Source organism: Excalfactoria chinensis, chromosome 5 (genome assembly GCF_039878825.1).
Source record: "Excalfactoria chinensis isolate bCotChi1 chromosome 5, bCotChi1.hap2, whole genome shotgun sequence".
NCBI lineage: Eukaryota > Metazoa > Chordata > Aves > Galliformes > Phasianidae > Excalfactoria > Excalfactoria chinensis.
Window position 1 is genome coordinate 16,092,759 of NC_092829.1, and position 24,507 is coordinate 16,117,265.

The 24,507-nt window shown below is 38.0% G+C and overlaps 1 protein-coding gene and 1 long non-coding RNA gene across 4 annotated transcripts in view; one reads left to right on the forward strand and one right to left on the reverse strand.

The window, feature by feature from the left end:
* Positions 1–11,120: 11,120 nt before the first annotated feature.
* LOC140253005 (uncharacterized) lies at positions 11,121–15,123 on the reverse strand. Its single transcript, XR_011903761.1, has 3 exons — positions 14,997–15,123; positions 14,724–14,759; positions 11,121–11,443 (listed from the first exon to the last, which is right to left on the reverse strand). It is a non-coding gene; the product is annotated as an uncharacterized lncRNA (long non-coding RNA).
* Positions 15,124–15,726: 603 nt separating this feature from the next.
* The window catches only part of KCNK10 (potassium two pore domain channel subfamily K member 10), a 54,255-nt gene continuing 45,474 nt past the window's right edge, over positions 15,727–24,507 (forward strand). Inside the window, exons 1-2 of one of the 3 annotated variants that reach the window (XM_072338310.1) lie at positions 15,727–16,005; positions 16,792–16,849. In XM_072338310.1, coding sequence (XP_072194411.1) covers positions 16,798–16,849 — 52 coding nt within the window. In that variant the 5' untranslated portion in view covers positions 15,727–16,005; positions 16,792–16,797. Of the gene's footprint in view, positions 16,006–16,057; positions 16,352–16,508; positions 16,850–24,507 lie in introns of those variants that run through there. The other 2 variants (XM_072338309.1, XR_011903759.1) reach the window with 2 other exon arrangements.

The window sequence follows — 24,507 nt, forward strand, 5'->3', positions numbered from 1 at the left end:
TTTTTTTCTTTCTCTCTTATATCTCTTCTGGTGTGAAGACAATGATGACATGAAGAGTGTTTGATAAGTTGACTCCTCCATGCATGAAGTGCAAATTCAGAAAGCCCTGAACCCAAGTACTTTTTCTCTTTTCCCTTCCCTAAAGCAGATTTTTTGATTGCTTGTAAAATTAGAACTTAGGAGACAGGGCTTCAGGAAACCTTAGTTTCCTTAGTTGCTGTGTGTCAGTACTTAGACTTCTTTGTAATAATTCATAGGGTTAAATCAGTAATTGTGGAGGTAGGGATTGTCTTAAAGCAGTGTTGATTTCAGATACTTGATGATGCTGCAGAGAATGTTAGGTGTGTGAGATCTCACTGCTGTGTGGTGTCCTGGGCAGTAGCTGTAATGTTGTGTATTGACTACAGAGATCATGCTACTGAAAATGTCTCTTGTTCTTGTTTGTCTTGTTTTTGTTGCTTTCAAATGAGCTACACATAGCAATACCTTTATACTTTTCAAATACTTTTTGTTTCATTGTTTGAATTCAGAATTTCAGGTTCTTGAATTCCCAGTGTATCATTCCCAAAGCATAGTAACTAGGCTGCTCCTTCTGACCCTAATTATGTATTTCTCATAGTGTCCTTCCCATTGTTCATATGTTTTTTTTCCCACCATGTAGATAATTACAACTCCCAAATGTGAGTGAGTGTTTTTAGAAACACTGTTCTGCTGGTTTCTAGGCAACACTTATGGAACGTAGCAATTTCCACTATTTCCCCCTCGATCAGAAGCATCCTAGAAACACCCCAGCTCTGAAGTTTTTGACCTCCAATAGCAACATATACCAGATCTCTCTGTGTTTGTAACTGGTCTGACTCACAGGCTTTTGCTCTTTGGCTTTATTTGATCTCTAAGAGTGTATGTAATTAAAAGCTAACCCAGATATATTGCGATGTCCTCACACGTTAAGTCCTGCAACATATACTAAATAAAAATAAGCCTTAAAATAAATTTAATTGGTCCCGGATTTTGATCTATCACAGTAAGTTCAAAAATAAATGAATTGCTGCAGAGAACGTACCACTGTCAAAGAAATAGCGTATTGAAAATTGTAAATGTTGTCCTCTTCCAAATCGAAAAGAAAAAACACAGCACTGAATGTTGTTAGCTGTCTTTCTCAGGAGGGCATTTTCCCATTTTCCTTGAAACTTTAGTGTAAAGTGTGCCTGCAGTGGGGAGGATGGGAGCAACAGGAGGAGTCACAGTGGAAGGTCTAGAAGGACACCTGTTCTTACCTTAGAAGGGTTTACTATCACCTACTTGCAACCTACATCTCCACAGTTTATCATCTAGGTAGATCTTACCACTCCCTACAATTTCCTGGAAGGAGTTTGTAGCGAGGTGGAGTTTGGCCCTTTTTTCCCAGATAACAGTGCCAGGATGAGAGGGAATGACCTAAAGCTGTGCCGGGGAACATTCAGGTTTGCTGCGATAAAAGGAAAAAAAATATATTCTCAGAAAGAGTGGTAAAGCATTGTCATAGGCTGTCTTTGTTTGCTTGGTTTTTTTGTTGCTAAAACAAATCATTTAGTATCATCATCCCTGAAGCTGTTCAAGAAATGGGTAGCTGTGACACTGAGGGACATGGCTTAGAGGCATGATAGTTGGTCATGGGACTCAATGATCTTTGTGGTCTTTTCCAACCTTTGTACTTCTATGATTTTGTGACCTGATGTAGACATCTACCATTCCGCATATTTATGGTTAATAGTATTTTGCAACAAAACAGCATTTTCAAGACCTGTGTAGTGTTTATTTTTGTGGAAGAAACAAATTTGTTAGAGAAAAGGACATCAGAAAAAGGAATCAGTCCATAAGGTGCTTAACTTTTTTTGCATGATTAGCACAGATCAGACTGGCTTCCTCTGAAAAAGACTGCCTGTCAGGTAGCACCTCCAACAGCTGGCATTTCATTTAGGACAGAGATCAATTTGTAACGGTCAGAATTTTACATTTCTGGGATTTAGCCTCCTTGGTAAAATGGTTTGTTGTTTTTGTTTGTTTGTTTGTTTTTCTTTTTGGAGAGTCTTTGCTTGTTTCAAGCCATTGATTTTCCTTCATGCTCTGTTTTCCTTACAGCTGTCTATCTCAGTAAGCATGTATGCAGGCAGAATACATCCCCCAAACCAAATCTGTACACTGTGCTCATACAGAAAAGCCCTAAATTCACATTGTGTACTGTGTACTTAGTTTTTCTTGAGATTCTTGCTCTCTCCATTTTGGCATCAGTGCCCTGTTACAGTGTGGCTTTGTCATCTGCCTGGGCCTCAGCATGTACACCTTCCCAACACTGGCTGCTGCTCACAGCAGGCAGCTGCTGCCTTGCAGAAATCCCCAGCCTACACTTTCAGACTATTGCACACATAATCCATTCTTCTACAGTGGTCTAGAGAGAAAAATGTTTCCCTGAAACATCAGAGGAGGCAGGGCTTTCTAAATACACTTAAACAGACTGCCTGAGCAGACTTTTTGCTCCTACTTAGGAAATTACTGTGTCAGGCAAAAGGAATAGCTCTCCAAGAGCTGGTGCAATGGCAAAACGGAAAGACAAGTAAAATCTGGGGTAATTTTTTAAGCATGCTTTTCTAGGAGAAATTTCTTGTCTTCCTCTGTGCTACGTGTCTTTTTGGTCATTTGGTCTTTAGAGTTGTTTAAAATCATGTAGCCTGTGCACATCATTGCTACTTTCAAAATGATAAGAGAGTTATGTATTCTGACAAGGCTGGAGACTCTTTCCCTTTCTTCATGGCAGCATTGTTTTGTTATTGTTGTATGGCAACAGTAATCAGATATTTTTGTAAAGGCTAGAGCCCCACTGGGAATGATGATGCAGAAACAATTAAGAGGAGGTGATCCATGTCTTAAAACTTGAAGTTTTTAGTATGCTGTAATTTAGAATGCAGTAAGAGAGCTAATTTAAAGTAAGAGAGAGTGAGATAAAGAAGATGATTGGAACTATAGGAATATATTATGACACAGTGGTAAATTGCCATACTGTTTGTCACTTTTAGAAGAAAAGGTCTCCCCTGCAGTAAGAATAAGTACCACCAAAACTCCCTAAGGAAGCTTCCTCAGGAAGACGCAGTACTATGCACATCTATTCTTTCTCTTCAGTTTTATACAGTCTTATCGTGCATCTGCCCTGTGATACAGAAATATTTTTTAAATGTGACAGGGAAAAAAACATATAAATTTTAGATGTTATTTTAGGCTGTAATGTAAAACTCAGTAGCTGGGGTGACTCAAGATCTGCTTGTATTTATTTTTACACTATGTCATTTTCTGTTTATCTACTGTTCCCATGAAAGTTTACAGACAAGAAGATTGTAAATGAAAAATAGCCCTTTTTTAGTGCTGACTGCTGAGAGCTTTTGTTTTCTCATTATTTTATTTGAATGATTGGGTACTGAGAATACATACTGCAATAACTAATGGTGTAATTGGAATTTTAAGGGGAGAAACTAGAGAAATGTCGTAACCAGTTGCCCAGAGCATAAGATGTGTTTTATTTTCTAATATTCTCTATTGTGTCAAAAGGAAATACTTACTCATAGCAATTAAGAGGAAAAGGATGAAAACATATTTTTAATATTTCACTCAACAACAGAAAACTAGGACTCAAATTAGACAAATATAAATGACACAACTCTATTAAATTCAGCGAATAGGCCAGGATGCATTGCCTATATCTACTCAGCCTGCAGCAGGAAGACAGAAGAATGTCAGTGCAGCATTTGTGTGGCCCATCTACCTTGTACACAGCCATTACAGAGTGCTCATACTTGCTTGGTATTGCGTGAATCCATGCACATGCTTGGATAAATGGGATCCTGCATGCTCAAGAGAGTTCCCTTGGATTTGACAAGGTCAAGAGGAGAAATTCTCAAGGGTGGCATTAAAATTGCCTGCAAGACAAAATACAAATATACTCTAGTTTTCCACTGTAGTTTCGTATCTATCTACATGGTTTGTGACATACAAATTTTCTAGAAATAGAAATTCCCAACTGGAATATTTTGGGGGTTTATTTTGGATTTAGAAGGTACTGTAATGGCATTGCCTCTTTGTTTACACTTACTGGAAGATGAAGATGACAGACTGAGAAAATCTCTTGCATGCTGTGTTGCATAAGTAATAGCAATTTCTGTCACTTTAACCACTTGTAACTATGTGTGAAAGAAAGCAGTGGGCAAGAGAACAACAATAACCAAATTGGAGGGTATAAAGTGTAATACATTTTGTAAGAGTATTTTTTTTTTTTCCTGTGGAATCATTCTGTTAATAGTAGGGAAAAAATAACAAAATAAAAACATTTTAGGAAGAAGGACAGTAAGTACTTTCTGTTGCATTGTCTAGAACTTTCCTTCAGCTTAAAGTTATATTTCAAGGAAAAAATCTACTACTTGCTGAATTTGTGTATTGATACTCACATCATAAGACTTCAGGAAAGTCCACATTCTGATTGAGACAGAGCCTGAATTTGAATGTTTTCGAACCTGGTATAATAGCACCTTCCACCCCATAAACATGTAATAATAATGTAATAAACATCAGGTAAAAAATAAGAGGAGTTCAGTTTGACGGATGTTTCACAGACCCAGGAGTCAGGATGTTCTCAGTCTGTTTACAGTCTGTCAGTGACTTGTGTGACCTTGTGTACACCCTGAGTCAGGTACCTGAGTAGGCTGCTGTCTAAATCACCTTAACATGATTCATAGCTTGTAGTAAAATGTAGACACTTAAAGTTAGCTCACTTGTCTCCATATTTGGAATGGGATTTCTGCACTTTACATCTTATCAATAGGAACATAAATGACATCTATTGTTTGGATAATAAATATCAAAACTGCGGATTACAAGATATGGGTGAGTACTAAACACAGAATGATATTTATTTTTAATCTTATGTCACAGAAATCAGTAGAGAAAGGCTGACTTTCAATATTAAATGTAAATAATTCTGGCTGTTAAAAGGATAACATAATGGAATATAGAAATTCTGCACAAGACTAGAAGGAGCTGAAATTATTCTGAGTAATCAAACCAGTTGTAGAATATAGAAATAAAGGAAAATATGACCAGTATAAGTCTTATGTGCTATGATGGTTTCTTTGATAACAGGCAACAACACTGTATGAATTTTTCATAAACTGCTCAGGCTGTCTTAAAAATTTTATGCTTTTATTTAAAAGTTCGATCAAATTTTATTCTGTAGGTGGCTAGAAACCTTTTAAATCACGATGGGTATATGCTAATGTTGTACCAGTGCTAATCTTAATTCTAAATATCTTTTTTTCTTTCATCTTGAGCTTGGTAACTTAATTATGGCTAGCTGTGTTCCTTGCCCCCATGCAATTTTCTTTTATTTCTTTACTTTTCTCAGATCTCTGGAAGTTTCTGGAGTAACCTTTTTGTGGGCTAAGCAGTTTCTGTCTGAACAACAAGGGATCCAGTTAAAAAATACTAGCAAATTCTTTTCAGTCCAGCGTAAGTTATGAGGAAGGAATTTCTGTTCACTTTAGATGACGTATAGTAATCTGACTCTTAGTGGTGTTTGGTAATCATTTCTCTAAATGTTGAGATATAGAATGGAAGAAAAAGCATTTTTAGATACAAGTTGTTTGATTTTTTTACAGAATAATGCAAGTTCTAAGTAGCCTCAGTTGTTTTTTGACATAACGTTAGCAGGTTTTTAGGTGGTATTAAATACCTGAGAAGGAATAGGTCATGTATGAAGCAAAGTGCTTCCTCAGCACAAAATGGAGGTGAATACAAACTGTGTCAGACTGTTGTATTTTGACTGGCAGGTGTGAAGATACATTTTCCTTGTTGATCTGGAATTGTCTGAGGAAGAAGTGGTTCTTTCAGTAATTCTGGGATAACAACAAAAATCTTTGATTTAAAAAGTCAGAAATTGGGGTGAAGGTAGATCTGTCAATTCTCCTCTTTTGTGTGTAAGAAAAAATGATTGCCATTTTGTTTGCTGAAAACTGAAATAATGTTTGTTTTGTTTGTGTGTTTCTCAATGTATTTTTAATTTTAAGATTTCAGTGTCTATTTCTTTTGGATTTCAGTAAGTTTTGTGGATTACATTACTGGTAAAGAATGTGTTTTCTGTGCTTCTGTGTTGTGGCTGTGGCAGCAATACTGATCTGACAACTTGCTTCTCCAAAACAGTGAAAACATATAGCTATATTAGCTTACTGTCTTAAGAGACAGTTCCCATGGCAGCCTCTCCTTCTCTGAAGATGCCATGGGCTTTCAGACTCTTGTATATCCAATGTTTGCAACAGCTGGATTTCCTCCTACTCCTACGTAGTGGGAGAATCAGAAACAACTGCAAACAAAAGCAATTTAGCTGCCTTCTATTACTAACCCCTGATTAATGAATAATTAATACAATTGTAGAAAACAAATTAGGCCAAAAATAGATCTTTATTTTAGTGACATGATTCCTCAAGCTAAACCTTAAATATATTCATTTTGGAAAATTTCATGAAAAGCAGCCATATCTAAGAGAATTTTCACACCCAATCCATTTATTTGTTTCAAATATTTCAAATCTTATTGTTTTGTAAACATGTGTTGTAATAAAAAAAGGAAATTGCAAACTTGTTTAAATATCCATCCAAACTTAGATCTAAACTAAGGCCTATCTTCCTTAAAGATGTCACACCTCTGAAGCAGAAAAACTGTGTTCAGGAGTCAAATACTAAATATAATCTCTTTTGGTTTTGAGTTTGTCTCCAGTTCTGTTAGTATCAATTTCATTGCTTAAGTGAGTTTCCTATAAGACATGAGAAGACAGAAGGATCCCAGATTTTCTGTGGTTTGGCTTGAATATATATCTCTACCCAGCTAGGAGGGAAATAAATGTGTTAATATGTGAAAAAGCCTGAAAAAAAAATATGCAAAAAAATTGTAAATGAGTAAAAGTTGCAATAGATTATTAATGACCATGTCTGTATTTCAGTTTTGGCCACTGCTTTTCAAAACAGAGAATTACTGGAGTAAGCGAAATGAAGTTGACATAGAATTATACATTAACAGGTATGGATTTTTGTGATAAAATAAAATGAAAAATTAAAGAGCCTTTATAATATGTTCTTTTTGGACTGCTACAAAATCAAGAATGAGGTATTAATTATAATTAAAGGATGATGTTATTTTGCCAGAAACTAATATGAAGTGCTGGTTTATAACCCAAGTGGCTGACAGGCATAATTTATTGATATTCGTGATAATTGAGAAGGAGGATAGCCTTATGCTTAGAATATTTTATATGGAATGAACTGCTGGCAGAGATAGATATACTTCTACCAAGTAAATGATAATAGCTGATACATGTATGTTTTGATTCTTACATTGTTGTTGTTGTTGTTTGTTTTTTGTTTGTTTGTTTGTTTTTTAACAGCAGTATTCTTCAGTATATCAGTCTGGATTCTTACATCATAAAATTATTATTATTTTTCCTGGCTAAGTGTTTGGCTTTGAAAAATCTCGTTTCCATTTTTCTCTCTATTCAAGATTTTCATGAAATTAAATGAGCTGTTAGACCATTCTATACACCAGTAATCTCATCTGTAAGAAGATTTTACATTATCCTTTTTTTTTTTTTTTTTGCTACAGGATAGTTTTCAGATACTCAACTGGAAGATGCAGAAGAGAATAGAATTAGCTGTATAATGTTTCTCCTTGAAATATCAAGTACAAGCGTTGGCAAAGGAAAATTATTGATCTATCTAACAAGGACCTGTAATGGCAAACTTCCATGCTTGTTTATATATTTAGCAGCATCTAATGTTAGTAGCATCAAATTTCTGTCAAGATTTATGTAACTGTGGCTGCACTGAATTCCCACTTGGTATGCAGAAAACTTGTACCATAAATGTACACTTCTACATTACTTCTGAACTCTACAATTGAGTAAATGATTACCACTGTTTGTGTAGATAGTTAGTTATGATGATGACAGAACCTTCATTTGTTCCACTGTCTTCCATTGCTCAAAATGCTTGCAACTTAGCTTGATGCTAAATTCTTTACTTCTTTTATTTTGTAAGCATGGTTAGAGTACTGAGGGATTTGGTGTTATATGTTTAAAATGAGATTCACAAGATATTCAGGTGCCTAACTGCTATTGACTCATTTGATGTTGTTTGCCTAGATAACTTTAGCAACCTGGTCAGGAGCAATTGCATTGTATTCCTGAGTTCTTTACTGGTCAACTGGAAATAATTTAAAAGGGCATCTTTTCTCTCTCTCTCTCTCTCTTTTTTTTTTTTTTATTTTTTATTTTTTATTTTTTATTTTCCCTTGGAATGAATACCTAGCACTGTCTGAAAACTGTTTTTTTCAAGGTTTCTTCATCTGTGGATAGAAAAGCACTTGTCACTTTTGAACACATTGGTTGACAGCTGCTGTAATAAAACAGTCACCAATCTCCAATACTCTTTAGAATTTCAAAGAAGTGTTCCAGAGGAGGGCTGGAGGAGTGCCTTAGTGCCTTAATAGATAGCCTTGTGAAACTATTTCTTTGTGATATTAAAAAAAGAGAGAAAGAAAGAAAGAAGGATAGTAAAAGGAAGTGCTTATCTGATTTGTACATGCATTTTGTAGTACGAGTAATTTTGATCTATCTTTTTAACAAACGTGTTAAATCTTTGGGCTAGAGATTATCCATGTCTTGTTTGTATAGTAAGGAAGATTACTAAATGAAATCTTTATAGAAAAATACAGCATGAAGATGTAAAAAGTATATAGTGTTTTTTTTGTTGTTCATTTTGGACAGAAGATCCCAAGACTTCTCTATATGTTACATACAGCAGTAACAGCAGCTGTTTTAGATCAGCAGGGAGGCAGTCCTGAAATGCTCTGTAAAATACTTAAATAATGTCTGTGTTCAAAATGTAAATATACAAAGGAGGCAGCTTGCAGAGAACCTGCAATTGTTAGCTTAGGAAGTTTATGCACATTATTTTTCTAATCTTCAGCATAAAGACTTGTTATCTTGGTACAATTTCCAATTCACACAACCTCATCATTACATTTATATCTCCATACTACATATAGCCCAGAAGCTTACTATAATTATGTAGGGTGACACACTTCTTTTCATGGGTAGCAAAATGAAATGCATGTCACCTGCTGGTCTGTAGGCTGTAGCAGATCTGCTAACTGTGAGAAGCCACTGCCTATGGATTGATTCACAGCGAGCTTCTCACTTTGGTGAGAGTATGCCATGTGTGAATAACACTGCAGTCTCTTGCCATGTTACAGCTAAACTTGTAATCCCACTATATGTTATCTCACAAGATACTGCAAAACAGTTAGTGAAATGGAGAGTATTATCATCAGGGTAGTTGCTGTGGAAGATGACATTATATACTAGGATGAATCTAGTCATTTCAGTACTTCCTTTTTTTTCCCCACGTCCAGAAGATTCTACTCATGGGTTTGTATTTCTGTTTCTTATTCATGGCTATATATATGTGCATGTGTATGATTTGTGTATATATACAAACTGGGATGCAACTACTGTATCTTGAGAAAAGTGAGAATAGCTCTTTTTTCCTTTTTTTTTTTTTTTTTTTTTTTTTTTCCTAGTATATTAAGATATCCCATCATGAGACATTTTTCTGCTTATCATCATAGTGCCTGGCACAGCTCCTGTAATAAATATTAATAATTTCTAATTTACACTCAGAACATAGCCCCCGCTCTTCCTACAATGGAATATTAATTTATTGATTTGGTTTTGCTTGAAATGCCATCCTATTTCAAAACCTTTTTCTCAAGAGGTCTAGTGCTGATGTGGCTAGTTGTATGCAGATACAAAGACCTAAGCAATTCAGAGTGTTACCTTTCAAACAGTGGCTGAAGTACTGACTGCAAAAGTTCTGCATCTATGTGGTTTGGCTGAAAGATGACTGTACTCAGCTATGAAGCTGGGAGAAGCTGGAGGAAAGTTGTAGGAGTGTAACTGAAATTGAACCCTTATTTCAATCCCTGTTCCACAGCTCCATAATAAATACTATTACCTTCACATTTTGGGAACAGCTTCTTACTATGTGAGTGATAAATATGTTGCCTAATTTAGGAAGTTGTAAAGCTCTACTGAGTACTGTCAAAATGATGATGATTACTGCAGGTGTTGTAGTCAGCTCTTTAAATGCTCAGTATATCATCTTTCTTCCCTTGCTGTTCAGAGTAGAGAAGAAAAAGGCACAACTGAAAATGGTAGGAGGACCGGTCACATTTAATAGCGTCTGTGCAGACTGTTCCTCCTTGCTTGAACTATTATATAGTTGTATTAATGCACACATTTAATAAGCTTCTGTGATGATTCTTCTGGGATGATATAGTGAGGAACACTGAAAGGAACAGCTACATTTACTGGCATGCTTGATTCTAAGAAACGATGGAAGTTTTCATTAGGATGCGTGTCAAGACATTGCTTCTGAGACCAGCACTGACTTCCTTTGTGCATGTGTGTGGCCCCTAACCTTGCCCTACTGACTGATAAGTTTGTACATCATGGTTGCTGGAAGGCAAGTGCAAGTACAGGTAAGTCAGCAAGTAGGTGACTTAGTTCTACTAGTCCTGCAGATTAGGTAGGGAATAGTCAGATTATCCTGCAGTAAGGAAAATAATCTGAAGTCTTGCCCAAGATCCTTATGTATTTTAAGTACAAAGCTTTGTAAGTGTATTTTTTCAATTTGAAGACACTAAACAAAGAAATATTAAAGCAACAATCAGATACATAAAACTTAACTTCTGTTTTCCTTGCTGTTCTTCAGTAGTGCAATTGTAGATGATTCCTTGAATGACTTCTTTATATGCAGATGTGATTTAATATATTTCTCTAGTGTATTAAACACATTCACTCGTTTATCCACCATTCTTCTTTCAATCTGAAGAGCCTATGTCCCACCCATTTTTCCTTACTCTTTTCCTGCCAAGGCCATTGGATAATAATCCAATCCTTTAATTATATTACAGTCTTTTGGGTTTTCCCATTCTCTTTTTACATCTGTCAATAACATGATTGCCCATTACTCTTTTCGGTGTTTCTGATATCCTCTTCCCTTTATCTGCCATCTCTTATTTTCCTTATCCAGATATATGCTACTCTTTCCCTGTGCCTGCTGCTAAATTGCTTTAGAAAGCCTGCATTGTCACTGCATTGGCTCTGCATCGCCTTGGCAGGCCAGTCTCTCGCTTGGGACTTGGGAAAAAAGTGCCTGGGGCCAGGCGCTCAGGCAGCAGGGCGGCTGGGTCCCAGGCTGCGGCTCTTCCCCCGCAGCTCCTGCCCGTGGCCGACTTCAACTGTCCAGGGTCCTGAAGCCAACAGCGGGCTGGGCGCGCTTCTGTACGCAGCTCCCGTCCTCGAGCGACTCTGCTAGAGATGTGAGTGACAGAGAAACATAGGTATCTCTGAAAGCTAACCCCCAAATTTCCCGTTTAATATAGAAGAAAGTTATCGACCTGCTAAGGTAAAGCTTCATGTAGATATCTAGTAATAAATCTTTTAAAAATGATAAGAGGAAAGAGAACAGTACTGCTTACTGTTCTAAAATGATTTTGGTGGCTTGTTTTTATTAATCAGGCTTTCTATTTTTGTTACGTATCAGACTTTGATCTTATGAGAATTCTTTGCAGACATCATGGAAAAAAACTAAGGGCCAGATTGTAATTCTCCCATGACCGTGATTCAGGAGTAATTGTACTGAAGTCAAATTAAACTAATATGAAACAGATGTAAGTGGGTTCCATCAGAGATTCAGTACTATGGAGCTTGAGTTAATACTTGTTTTACATGACAGACCTTTCTGAACAAAATGCTACATCATATTATTACAGTAATAATGTGCATGGTAAAGGTAGAACAAAAATGTGAGCTACCTATTCCACTTCAGTCCTTGCTGGCACAATAAAAGGTCTGGTGTAACAGGTGTCTGAGAGCTCGAGTCTGGCTAATGAAAAATTATTACCAGGAAAGAACTGAGGATGAAGTAGATAATTACAAAATGCAAACCAGGCGCCCTCACTTCAGTTCTGGCATTTAGGGGATGGTTGCTTACAATGAGGTTGGGAATATGAATGGTGCGTTAGGATATGAGAGATTGGATCCATAGTGTATTCTGTTTAGTATCACTGGCCAAAGGAATTTGCAGATTGTCTGTGGTAACTTAAACAGGTCAGATCTGTGCTGATCCTGTTCTGGCAAAGGCTCTTTTACAAAGCCTCAGACTCAGTGATTTCATAAAAATCATTTATGCCAATAAAGACTTGCAGTTCTATGGGTTCATCTCTGCATGAATGAAAACCAAGACTTAACGATTTCTAATAAACACTAAGCAGTAAAAGACAATAGCAAGTTCTTTTCCTTGCACAGTATGAGGTAATCCCAATTATTAGTTAACTTCTTGATTCCCAGATACACTAAATCTTCTGAAAACCATCAGAAGAAAGTTATTCAGGTTACTCTATAGAGAAGGCTTTATAAGTCTTCCTACACACTAGGAGGTTAAAAAGCTATGAAATTTTTCTTCACTGGATCTTGTCCAAATTCATACTGCTGAAGATAGAGCATATAGAACATAAAGAACAGAATGCCCTGCACTTGATTTATACTTCGGATTTCTTAGTCTTAGGGTAAATAAGAGCAGTCCACTGGCAATATACTAAACAAAAAACAATCTTCAAAATCATAAATAGCACATTTCTAGCAATTGTGTAATTAACCAAAAACTGTATAGTTACATACACATATGTGCATATTGCAACGTGGTTACACAAAGACTGCAAAAGATTTCCACCTAACCATACCTTATCCCTTCAGTATATCCAAGAAATTGAACATAAAAGATGATTCCTAAGTACCACTGATATATTTTCTACTTCCTATTCACTTGATTTAATTAGGTATAAGATATATTTATTCATCCGTTCCACTGTGGCCTTCTTTCAGTTACACCAGAACAGCTTTAAAATCACTCATTCCATATTACTTTTGAACAATAAAATGGAACTTAGCATTTTATTCTTCTGCCAGTGAGACTGCATGTAATAGAAAGAGTCTTGTCTGTTGTGTTGTGATGGTTGCAAGTCAACCCCTACAAGACACTGGGTCTCATCTAACATCAACTCTGAGGATGTAAGATCTGAAGAATTTAGGCAAACTGGTTTGCTAAATTACTGTTAAAAAGTCAAGACCTGAAAAATGTTAAGCAAGTACTACATAGATACATAGATTGATTATGCTATAGTTTTTTGGTGTTTTTATTTTTTATTTTACTTATTTATTTATTTCTTGGTGGTCTCCTATTTAAATATTAAACATTACTGAATCCATTTAGCTTATAAAAGTTGACAGAGTAGCAGCTTGAAACACTATAACTTCAAGGCACCAGTTCTTCCTATCATGAGAATTCAACATCACTGAGGGGTGAAAGGCCCTTTATTTGCATAAGATAATAGTTACGTTTCTATGCAACAGCTGTGCTGTCAGTGAAAGATGCGCTCATTGTGCCAAATCCATCTCTGGAGTAACCCCATTGATTTTAAATGAGTTACTTTGGGAATAAATTGGCCGACTAGATAAAACTACAGGTCTGAGGTATTGAAATAATCGAGCAAGATTTCCATGATCATAACATGGTAAAAAATTGCAAAACAATCGTATGATATCATGTATTTCTGTACCTGACAAATCACAATCAATTTACCACGAGATTTTTAAACTGTACAGCTGGAGCCAAGGCAAAAGTTACTGTAAAGCTTATAGATACTTTTAAGGAATATGGGAACATTGGGTGGTAACAAAGACGGGGTATTGTTTCATTATTATGAACTTAGTGTTTTAATGATACCCTAAGTCAAACAAATATGATGTTTCTCTAGGGTCAGTTTAATAATATAAGGTTCTTAAGGCTTTTTTAGACAGCAACAGTCAGGATCTGTTTATTTGCAAGTGCTTGGTAATGAAATTGCCTGAAGATTTCACCTCTAGACTATAGGTTCATTTCATTCTTATGTTAGCAAGTATTAAATGCTGTTGGCCTTTCAGGAGCCGTTTGAGTTTGTTGATTTTGGGTGAGTTCTCAGTGAACAGATGATTACAGCATAATAACTACCTCATCAGTTAACTGTTAGTATTTATGGCAAAAAGACAGTGTATTGCTTGGGTTAGAGTGGTGGAGCTCCTAATCACAATATTTGTCTATATATAAGTTTTTACCAGTAATACAATAGGAACATACTAATAATAAACTGGGAACTGGAATACTGAAGAAATGTGATATGCACGTGTATATTTTATGTATTCATGTGCGTATACATACGCATATATATATATATATAGTATACATATATTTATATATATAAAACATTAGAAGTCCTTTAGGATGAGGGGTTCAGAAGTCTCTGAAGTCTTTCTAGGTTACTAGAATAGCAAAAAGATTTCCAGTCATGACTCAAGCAATCATGCTGCACAATTAGCAAAGCCTACTCTCAATTTTTTTCCATTCAGTTTGCAGAAGTAATGTCAACAGGAATCCCAAAGCCTCTTCAGAATGCATCGTAGGGTACTTGCAAAGGAAATACCTTGTTCTTCTGGTGTCATCATTGCAATCATCTCAAATTCAAGTCTGACTGAGCAGGCTCATTATAATTCTTACCGTGTTCTTCCTTGGAGCAGCCTCTCCCGCCTCCTCCTGTACAGAACAAAACAAGAGCCACGGGGGTGCTTGGATTAAGAAAAGAAAAGACACCCAGCACCTCCCCCCAGGAAAACTTGCACTTCTCTTTCATATAGTACCTCCAAACTACATACTGCTTTAAAGGACTTTCTTGCCACTACCAAATGAAGGTGATGGATTCACAAATAATGGTTTTCTCTTCCTAGGCAGGGTTGAACAAAGAGTAGGAACACAGTAGTGTGTGTTATTTACCTTCTGAATGTGGAAGTGTAAAGAGCATGCAAGTCTTCACAATGAGATTTCCCCAAGGAGAACCACACACTTTAAGACTGCCTAATTTTTCACCTGGGTAAGATTTCTCTCTTTCTTCTTACAAGGTTGACTAACAGCTGAGCAACAGATAGGAAAACAAGACAGTGCAATTGGGCAAAAAGTATGGGGCTAAAAGCACAGGAAGAAAAATTGTCTTAAGCACCAAGTTCATAATCTAAACTTAATTCCTGGAAATTCAGAAGGCTTTTTTTTGGCTGCAGACTTTAGGTCTGATTCTAGTATGGGGCTCTGACACACGATCAGTATAAATATGTGTATATTTCCCACAAACCATTCCCAGTGAGTTATCTGCTTCTCACAGTTTGAAAAACAGGAGGCAGGACAGGGTTAACCTTTCACACTCTTCCTTCAGCCCTGCAGATGGGCTGGGGTTTTGTTTTCCTGGTTAAAGGAGGGAAGCTGAGGCATACATTGTAACTTTAACTGAAAACGCTTCTGGTGTAAAGTGTTTGCAGCCTTTTTTTTGTATTTGAGGAAAACAGGAGCAGGAGGGATAACTGCAGATTGAGCAAGTAGTAAATATCTGGTAAAGGCACAAGGGAGATCCCAGCGTCCTCCACTTTTTCTAAAGCGCCTAGGGGCTTGGCAGGGTATTGATACCCCGGAGCCTCCTCCCAGCCCTCCTACCCCCTCCCCTCAGCCTGACCACATCTTTCAGCCGTGCCTGGACGCCAGGTGTCTATCCGTGTCCCTCGGGCGGGGCAGGCAGAACACAAGGATCGGGAACCCCCGGTCGGTTGGGGTGCTCGCTTTAGGCTGGGCTGCCGGCTTTTAGCATCCCTGCCCTACCCCTCCCCCGGTGCTGCGGAGCCTCTGGCTGCCGCCGTGCTCCTGCCATGTGCTACTGCTGCTAGTAGCTAGTCGAGCGTGGCTACGGCTGCCAACTCCGCCAAAGCAGCCTGCATCCTCCTGCGGGGCCGGTGACCCAGTAAGTATCGGAGGAAGCCTCTCCTCCCCTCCCCTCCCGGGGCACCCGGCGCTGCTGCCGCCGCCGCCGCCTCACAAAGGGATTCGCAGTCTCTTCCCACTCCCTTTTTAAGGCAGTGCGAAGAGGGACTCGGTGAATTCCCTTCCAAGCTATAGGGTGGCTCCCTCCTCCTTCTTCTCCTCCTCCCATCCTTCCTGCTTCGGCTGTCCTTAGCGAGCCAGGCTGCTACTACACCCAGCTGAGGCTGCCCAGCCTTCCCCCGGCCATGCCGCTGCGGCTCGCCCCCGGTGGCTGACCTGTTACTCTCCTAGTGCTGCGACCAAGCTGACGTGGGCTCGGTTTTGGGGTGTGTACGTGTGGGAGGTGTCCCTGGGGGTGGGCTTGGCTCGCTTCCCGAGGGCTGCTCAGCCCCGAGCCCCTCAGGTGGGCTGCAGCGGGGACCACGCCGCCCCAGCATCTGCAAGGGATCGGGCGAGCCCAAGACCCAGCAGCACACGCTGCCCAGCCCCGACCCCTCCTGCCCTTACCTTATCTCCACTCTCCCCCTCTGCTGGGGTTCCCGCACCCCTCCTCACCTCCCTCTGCAAACCCCACCGCCCCACTCCCTTCCCCGCCCCTCCCCACTTTCTTTGATTTATTTGTGTATCGCTTGCCTTGGCAACCACCAGTTCCCCTCAGTCAAACAGCGCAGGCTCCCTATAATTTGAAATTAATTTGTTTGACTGCAGCATTGAGACAGGAAGGTCGGGAAATTTATTTAATTCTTTTTCCTCCCCGTGCAAAAAGGAAGCGATGAAATTTCCAATCGAGACTCCAAGAAAACAGGTGAACTGGGATCCTCAAGGTTGGTGAATCTCTATTACTATCATTATTACAATAATAGCAATTATTAGTGTTATTCCTTCCGTCTCGTGACTGGCAGGAGACTATTTGACTCCAAATGGGAGGAGACGCTGTGTGCCTGTCTGCCTCCCATGTGCTCTGTTGGTTCTTTCTTGCTGAGCCCTACCAGGGCGTTAGAAATTGCTCCAAAGATGTGGGGTTGTGTGGGTACGCGGTTAAAATCTCATCTAGGTGTAAGTTTTACAGTTCTGTATTTGATATCTCCCTTTCCTTCCCTCCTTTTTCTTGAGTATTTCCATGGCAAACTTGCCTGGGATGGCTGTGATCTCTGGCTCAGAGCATTGTTTGTTTTATCTGTCGCTCCTTTGTTGTTTCTGGTCATCATTGTCTCTGCTAAATGGGTGGTACAGGAGTGGACACAGATGTGACAGCTTGCTAAGGGCTCCTCAATGGTAAACGCTGGCAGGCAACTGGAGCAAAATGCTGCTGCAATATAGCCCATGATGTGGACAGTATAAAAACACACATTAAATAATGGAGCCCAAAGGGACCTTTTGACTTTTTATGCTGTCCTGTAAACAATTGCTCAGCCCAAGTGGATAGTTTGATTAACTCTGTAGTTAGGCTTGGAGTCTGTCTTGGGGAGTGTTTGTGTGATGGTGGCAGGTGATTTACGCCAGTGCAGTGGTTTTCAAATAAAATGATCTAAGTTGTGTTTTAAAACAAACCACAGTGAAATGCTCTTTTCTTTTTTTCTGGGCACAGGAGAAGTTCATTTGTATCCTACCAAAGAAATAACTGAAAAAAATCCTGTTAGCAATGTATATATTTCTGTTAGCAATGTCATATTTCTGTGCATTGATACAGGAGCAGAGCAACTTGGAGCCATATATTGAGGGCTGCAGTAGAGCTACTGGCAGCTAGTTGCTGTACGGCAGTGCTTGCAGGAAGTATGAAATGCTAGCATAGATTTTACATATTCATCTTTATTCTGCAGGTCTGGTTTTAGTGGTCTATTTGTCTGCCACTCTCTGTGTCTTAATGTCTAAAAAAGAACCGTTAGAAATGTTTTCTTTTGGTGTAGAAGAAATACAGCATAATAGACATCTCTCTGCTGAGCAGATCTGGTGTGCTGTTTGCCTAGTATATGCAATTAAGCTTTAGTTTAAGCCTTACTACATCTTTAATTAGGTGAAAGCTGAAGTCGACACATCAGCCTCCTCCACCCTCAGCTTCACAGACAACACATGGGCAGTAGCACTAACAAATTTGGTTGTTTCAATAGGAGCATATTCCCTATCCCTGGTCAAAACCAGGTGTGGTGAAAATTTGCTCTTCCCAGGTGCCTTTTTGAATGTATTTTCTGTAGCTTCATTTTACTTCATTTTATGCATTGCAAAATGCCTTTTACTGCCAAAAGCCCTTCCCTCCCATCCCCTGACAATACATGCAAGGAGCTGTACTGCTGGTATTCTGCATGCAGTCCCCCTGCTTGGCAAACAGCTTTACAGCATATGGGTCCAACAGGTGGTTGGTCACAATTTAATAATGCATCCAGAACCACAAGGTATTCTAACTGGTTAAGGACCTCAAACCCAGCAAGCTCCCCCTCTGTCAGGCTGAATCCCTGGTAAGGACTGCAGGATCCTACCTGTTATTTTCCCTCAGTGTATAGACTTCATTAGCCAAGCAGCAAGGACGTTAATGCATAGCCAGGAAGGAAGCAAGAGATGTTAATTTCTAATTCTCTGTGGGACTCAGGAAATAGATAAAAATCAGTTGAATGGAAAAAGGCAAATTGATAAGGAAAAATTGTCTAGTGTCCAATCAATACGGGAGTAGTTTGATGTCACACGTGTAGTCTCTTCTCTGCAGGTACAAATTTAGAAGGATATAATGTTATGGATACTATTTTCTTAGATCAATGTTTAAAAATCTATCAGTGAAACGATACAAAGAGTCCTCAGTGTTAAAAGCCAAACTTGTGTCCAGTGAATGTTCACACTCCAGTAGCAGGCTCTTTGCAGTGTGTTTCGTGCAACAGTGCTCTGTTCTAGTCAGACAGAGGACATGCAGTTTCCATGTTTCTGTCTAGCATAAATTGTGCAGACTTGTGCTAACACTACTTGAAATATTTCAGCCAATGTTTCTGGTAAACAAGGTAATGTTCTGAGGATGAAAGTGAGAGCTATGGCATCTCAAAGATTGTTTAGGTCATTTTAGTCAAGGCAAAATTTGTTGGATTGTCTGTCTGTCTGTCTATCTATCTATCTATCTATCTATCTATCTATCTATCTATCTATCTATCTATCTATTCCAGAAACATTTCTAAAGCCCACAGCCCTTGTTGTGGGGATATGATAGGCTTGAGACTGATTATACTGCTGGTTTTTGATTCCAGGTAGGGATGATAGACACTGAAAGGAATTAATGCTCAAATTCTGTAATGGTGACTGTACTATATATATTTAGATAAGTAAAATTTGCTGGTAGATTTTTGTCTCACATAAACCTGTTATTCTCACTTCACATCAGCGAAATCAATATGCCATAGAAATACTTTGTGGATGGAACAAGTCTGAAATAGTGAACTTAACATAAGAGCTCATGTGTTACAGAAAGCTAATTGGTCTGATTTCTAGACTGTTAGACTGGAATAAATAAGGCATGGTGATAACTGTATGTACTTTTATCCTATTGTGTAGCATCTTCACTTGTCATGGCTATGGAAATTATTTCTGCAGTCCCTGTAACTGATGAATGTATTGTCTAGATAAACCATTTGTTTCATAAACCTGGCAGTACCTAAGGTTTGAATTCTCTTAGGGAAGTCCCCTCTTATCCTAGGTATTGTATAACTCCATTCACTATCAAATGCCATCACAAAACTTATTAGGACTTGTTTCTAACATTCCAATGTGAACATTGTCCTAGAATCTCACAAGAGAATGTATGTAGTGTTCATACACATTGACTGAGTTGGTTAACTCATATCCCAAACATAATCCCAAACAGGCTCCTGCAGAAGAAATGAGTTTTTTCACAGAGCTGGACACTCAGTAGGGTACAGGATCTCATACTATGTATCCTCACATTTGAGGGGGATGGGGGGGGGGGGAAAGAAGGAAAAAAAAGAAAAAACATCCTGCCATTTGTCTTACTGGTAGAATCAACTTGGATTTATGCTATCAAAGAGCATTTGATTTGCCTGTTATCGATTTTTTGCTTCTCCTATTTGGTGCAATTTAGGCAATGCAGTCCTCACAGTAATTAGTATGTCACACAAATTCTCATCTAAACATTTTGGAATGTAAGATTGCATTTAGGACGGCATACATTTAGGACTCAAACTCTTGCAATTGTTCTTTTCTTCCTTCATCTCCCACCCTCCTCTTGCAGTTCATTACACAGCCCTGTTTTCCATACTTAAGTTGGCTTACAAAGTCTTTCCATATATATTTTTAATATATATTTATATATTTATATATTTTTAAACATCCTTCATCCTGATCAAAACATCTGGATATTACAGGAATATCATTTTTTTTCCTTCTAATTAGCAGCTTAAAATTGCTGCCTCTTCCTAGGAGAGGATAGATGTGACCCTTTCCAGTATGCTCAGGAATTATCTCCAAGCAGAGTGATAGTTTGATGTTTTTTCCAAGGTGATGATGTTAGTAGGCAGAAAATGGAGTTCAGTCTTGATCTGTCATTTGTGCCTCCAGGTTTTTTGTTTTTGTTTTTTGTATCCTCATTGCAGTGATACGGATTATCAAAGCCCTTTGAATTTTCAGCGAGATGTTAATCTCAACATTGACCTTTCGGAACTCTGAAATTTTGGTACAAGCTCTTTTCGCAAACACATCTTTTGTGTAAGGTAGCTCTCCCAGTTTGAAGCCTTAAAGTCATGCTTTTATTATCATCCTCACATTTTGTGTTAGTGATCTGTGGGGAATTCAAGCTGCGATGGAGAGTCTGGAGTATTTTTGATTCTGCCACTGACTTACTGTTTAACTTTCAGTAAGTCACTTACCCTTTCTTCTCCTCCTTTCTTCTCTGACTGCAAAATGGAAATACTAATATTTGTCTACTGCACAAGAGTGTTGTGAAATATAATTAACTTGTTTAGAGCAATCTAAGATTTGCTACTGAAAGCAGATCACATGTATTGCAATCAGTGCTAAAACAATTAGGGGGGAGAAAAACAGCCTGTCTTTATACACAGATCACATCACTTAAGAAATAAGGTTATCTCTGCACTCCACAACTAGAGGAAACTAGCATTACTTCCACATCTCTGCAGACACTGTAGACTCAATTGAGTTTTCCATTAGAGGTATACAGGGACACTTGATAGTCCCCAGCTGCCTCTCCAGATGGGCACACGTCTTCCACGGGTCCTTCAGTGGGATTTCCCATTTCACCTGAGACCTCAAGAGGAACTGGACACCTGCATTTGGAGATGAGTCTGTTCAGATAGCAGGACTGGATCATCTCTTAATGGCTGTTGGAAGAATTCTTCATTGTTGGCTACTCAGTATAAAACTGGCTGCATAATGTTACAAACTGCTCCAGTTTCTGCTTTTTCTGCTATTTAATGTCAGAGACCTATACAGAAAGCAAACTATTATAAATATATAGATGAGTAGAATGAGGAATCTCATTTCCATCCTCTCTTTTCAAGAATATATATGAAAGTATGTTTTTAATATCATGAAGTTAATCTGTGGGTTAGACAACTTAATATCCTTCTGCATTAATAAGACATTTTTAGTAGCTCAGCGTAAGAAGACATTGCTATGGAAAGCTGTGATGTATAAAAACACAGCTCTGTTCCCAACAGTTGAGGGCAGGATACTGACCATGTGCTGCTTGCATCACAAAATCATATTGTTTTTGAGTTGTCTTGGAGTTGGAAAAAGTAAGGATTCAGAAAGGTCAAATTAATAATAAAAAGGAAGTTAAAGATTGAACAACAGCTTTCTTATAATAATAACAGTAAGAAAAGACTGAACAATAGTCAAGGTAAGAAAAGTGAAAAGTATTATTATAATGCCATCTATATTGTGAGGAAAAGGAAATGAACAGAATCAAGGGCACTATGATGCTGTAAGTCTAGAACAAGGATAGCAGTAGAATTGTTAGCAACTGGAGAAGTTAGAAGAGAGATATAATTTCAGTGAAGAATACCAGTGCTATTTTTGCAACGCTGTACAAAAGTAATCCATTAATAGGCTTTTGGGCTGAAAATTCCCTTGGGCAGGTCTTGAAAATTGATGCTACCTGAAGTGATGGAGTTTGCTTTTGGGAGAAAGATATGTGATATCTGTTGTAATTGAATAGCTTTTGGTTTAGCTTTTGTCATGTATATGGATTTATCTAAATAGTGTATCAACTATATCAGCTTCAGACAGAAGAGTGCGCATATATATTTTGATACAATATAAGTCTTACTCTCATGATTTAAACCAGAGATGGGTTCTACTGCTCCAGTACAAGCAACATGAGGTTCTTCACTTTAAATTATCAGGACTTTGCTGTCCCCATGAATTAAAAGTAAAAAAGTGCCTGGAAGAGAGAAGAAAAACAAAAGAAACAGATAATATTAGAGATGGAAATGTGCCATGAACCCACTGACTGTAAAAATAACCTGCCATTCAGTTCTCACCAATTAATCCAATGAGATAAAACAGAAAATGAGAACAAAACCAATCATAAACTCAATCCTTTTTGTTTCATGGTCCACTGTTTTTTGTTTTCTTTTGTTTTGTATTTGCTATTTTTTTCTTCTGGGCTGCTTTTTACAGTTACATAGAGTTAAATATAAATTCAGATTATTTAAATAAACTGGTGTGTAAAAAGTAAGTTATTATGATTATCTTACAGTGTTAATTAAATGTTTTCAGGGGATAATTTCTCAGTCTGAGAATGCTGAAACCAAGAATTCAGATTTATCTTTAACTGTTAAAAAAATTCCCATACTACTATAAATGTTATTACTGACAAAGGTTTTGAGCAGTATACCAAAGACGTATCAGTATGTGTTAGTCAGTTGTTCCCAAATACAAGCTTAGGAGATCACTCTTAAGATGTTTTAAGATGTTGAAGTTACAGTACAAATTTCATTTTCGATAAATTTTGGTGTGAGATGTGAAAATGAAAGCCAGTAGTGAGGTAGAATCTGCTATCAAAACTTGTATAGACAGTAAACAATTTAACTACTAAGGGGCAACAAAAGTTAACATCTTAAAAACCATCTTCTTAATTAGCAATGCAAGTTATTTTGGCATCACTGTCCTACAGAATCATCACAGAAGCATCAGGCTTTGAGTATCTAGATTTGTTATAGCCATATGTTCATATCTCAGCAGGACTGACTCATCTTTTCTTTCTGAGGAGAAAGAAACAACATGTTAGTGACTTTACTGGATAAGGATTTGGGATTTTGGTACTACAAACTTGCACCACTGAGATTTTAAGTTTCAAAGATACGTTGTTAAAGGCTACTTGCATTATTCCTGTTATTCAGGGCTGTCCTAATACACAATAACAGATGGTCCATGTTTTTAATACTTTCACCTTTAGTATTTCATTTTAAAGAAAGAAAGAAAAAAAAAGTATCTAGTTACTAAGGTGGAAAAAATAAAAATAAAAATCAAAGAAAGAATATCAAAAGAAATGGTACTGCAGAAACCCCCAGGTGATATGAAGGAAGTGGCTCACATATTTCAGGGAGGTTCTTCTAGGTTAACTCAAATCCATCATTGGTTTCTTAAATGTTGAGTGCTAAAAAGGGTTGTAAGAGAGGCCTTGAGCAGCAACATTTGTGATAGGTAAAGAAACAACACCAGAGCTACCTCTTTGTGGTGCCAGAGCCACCTTAATAACTTTCTTCTTTGAGAAGTGGAGCTCATTACTCGGTCACAATAATATCCTGACACACAACTTGGATTTCTCATTGCCAACAGATATTATTTGTTGATTCTGATTTCTAAAAATAAATATCTGCTGCCATTTAATGGACAGTGAGGCAACAGAAACATTTACAAAGGATAGGTAGGTATGCTAGTGGGCCGAAGGGACACCTCTGTTTTCCTAGAGCAGCAGCTTAAGGTAAAGTAGAATGTCCTAGGACCCCACAGTAGGTACTCGGTAATATGAGCAAGCAACTGAGTTATGCTGTTTGGGTGTGACTTAGTTTGAACATAAAGCATCTAAATATAGATAGGTATTCAAATAAAATGCAGAAGCATTTCAGTGAAAGGACCTGCTACAGTCAAAGGGAATATAGTCACATATGGTTGGAGGACTTTCTGGAGGTGTTTAGTTTCAGGTGAACAGAATAACTTCCTGGGATGCACTTACCAATATGGCCACATCTGTGTTGACTCTGATGAGTTATATTCCAAGACAGACAAACGAGGGAATTGATGAATTTTTTGCATTAGTATTTTGAACTTCAGCCCAAATGGCTTTGGGTACCTCCTCACTAGGAGGATTTAGAGGACACCATTCTTTCCTGGTGGATTCATTCTCAAATTGCCTGGGCTTTGGGGTCATGAGGGGTTATACAGTCATTCCTAGTGCATCTCTGCCAGAAGCTGTAAATTACTATTCTGAGCTTGGCATTATTAGTGGTGATTTCACTTGTTACCACCA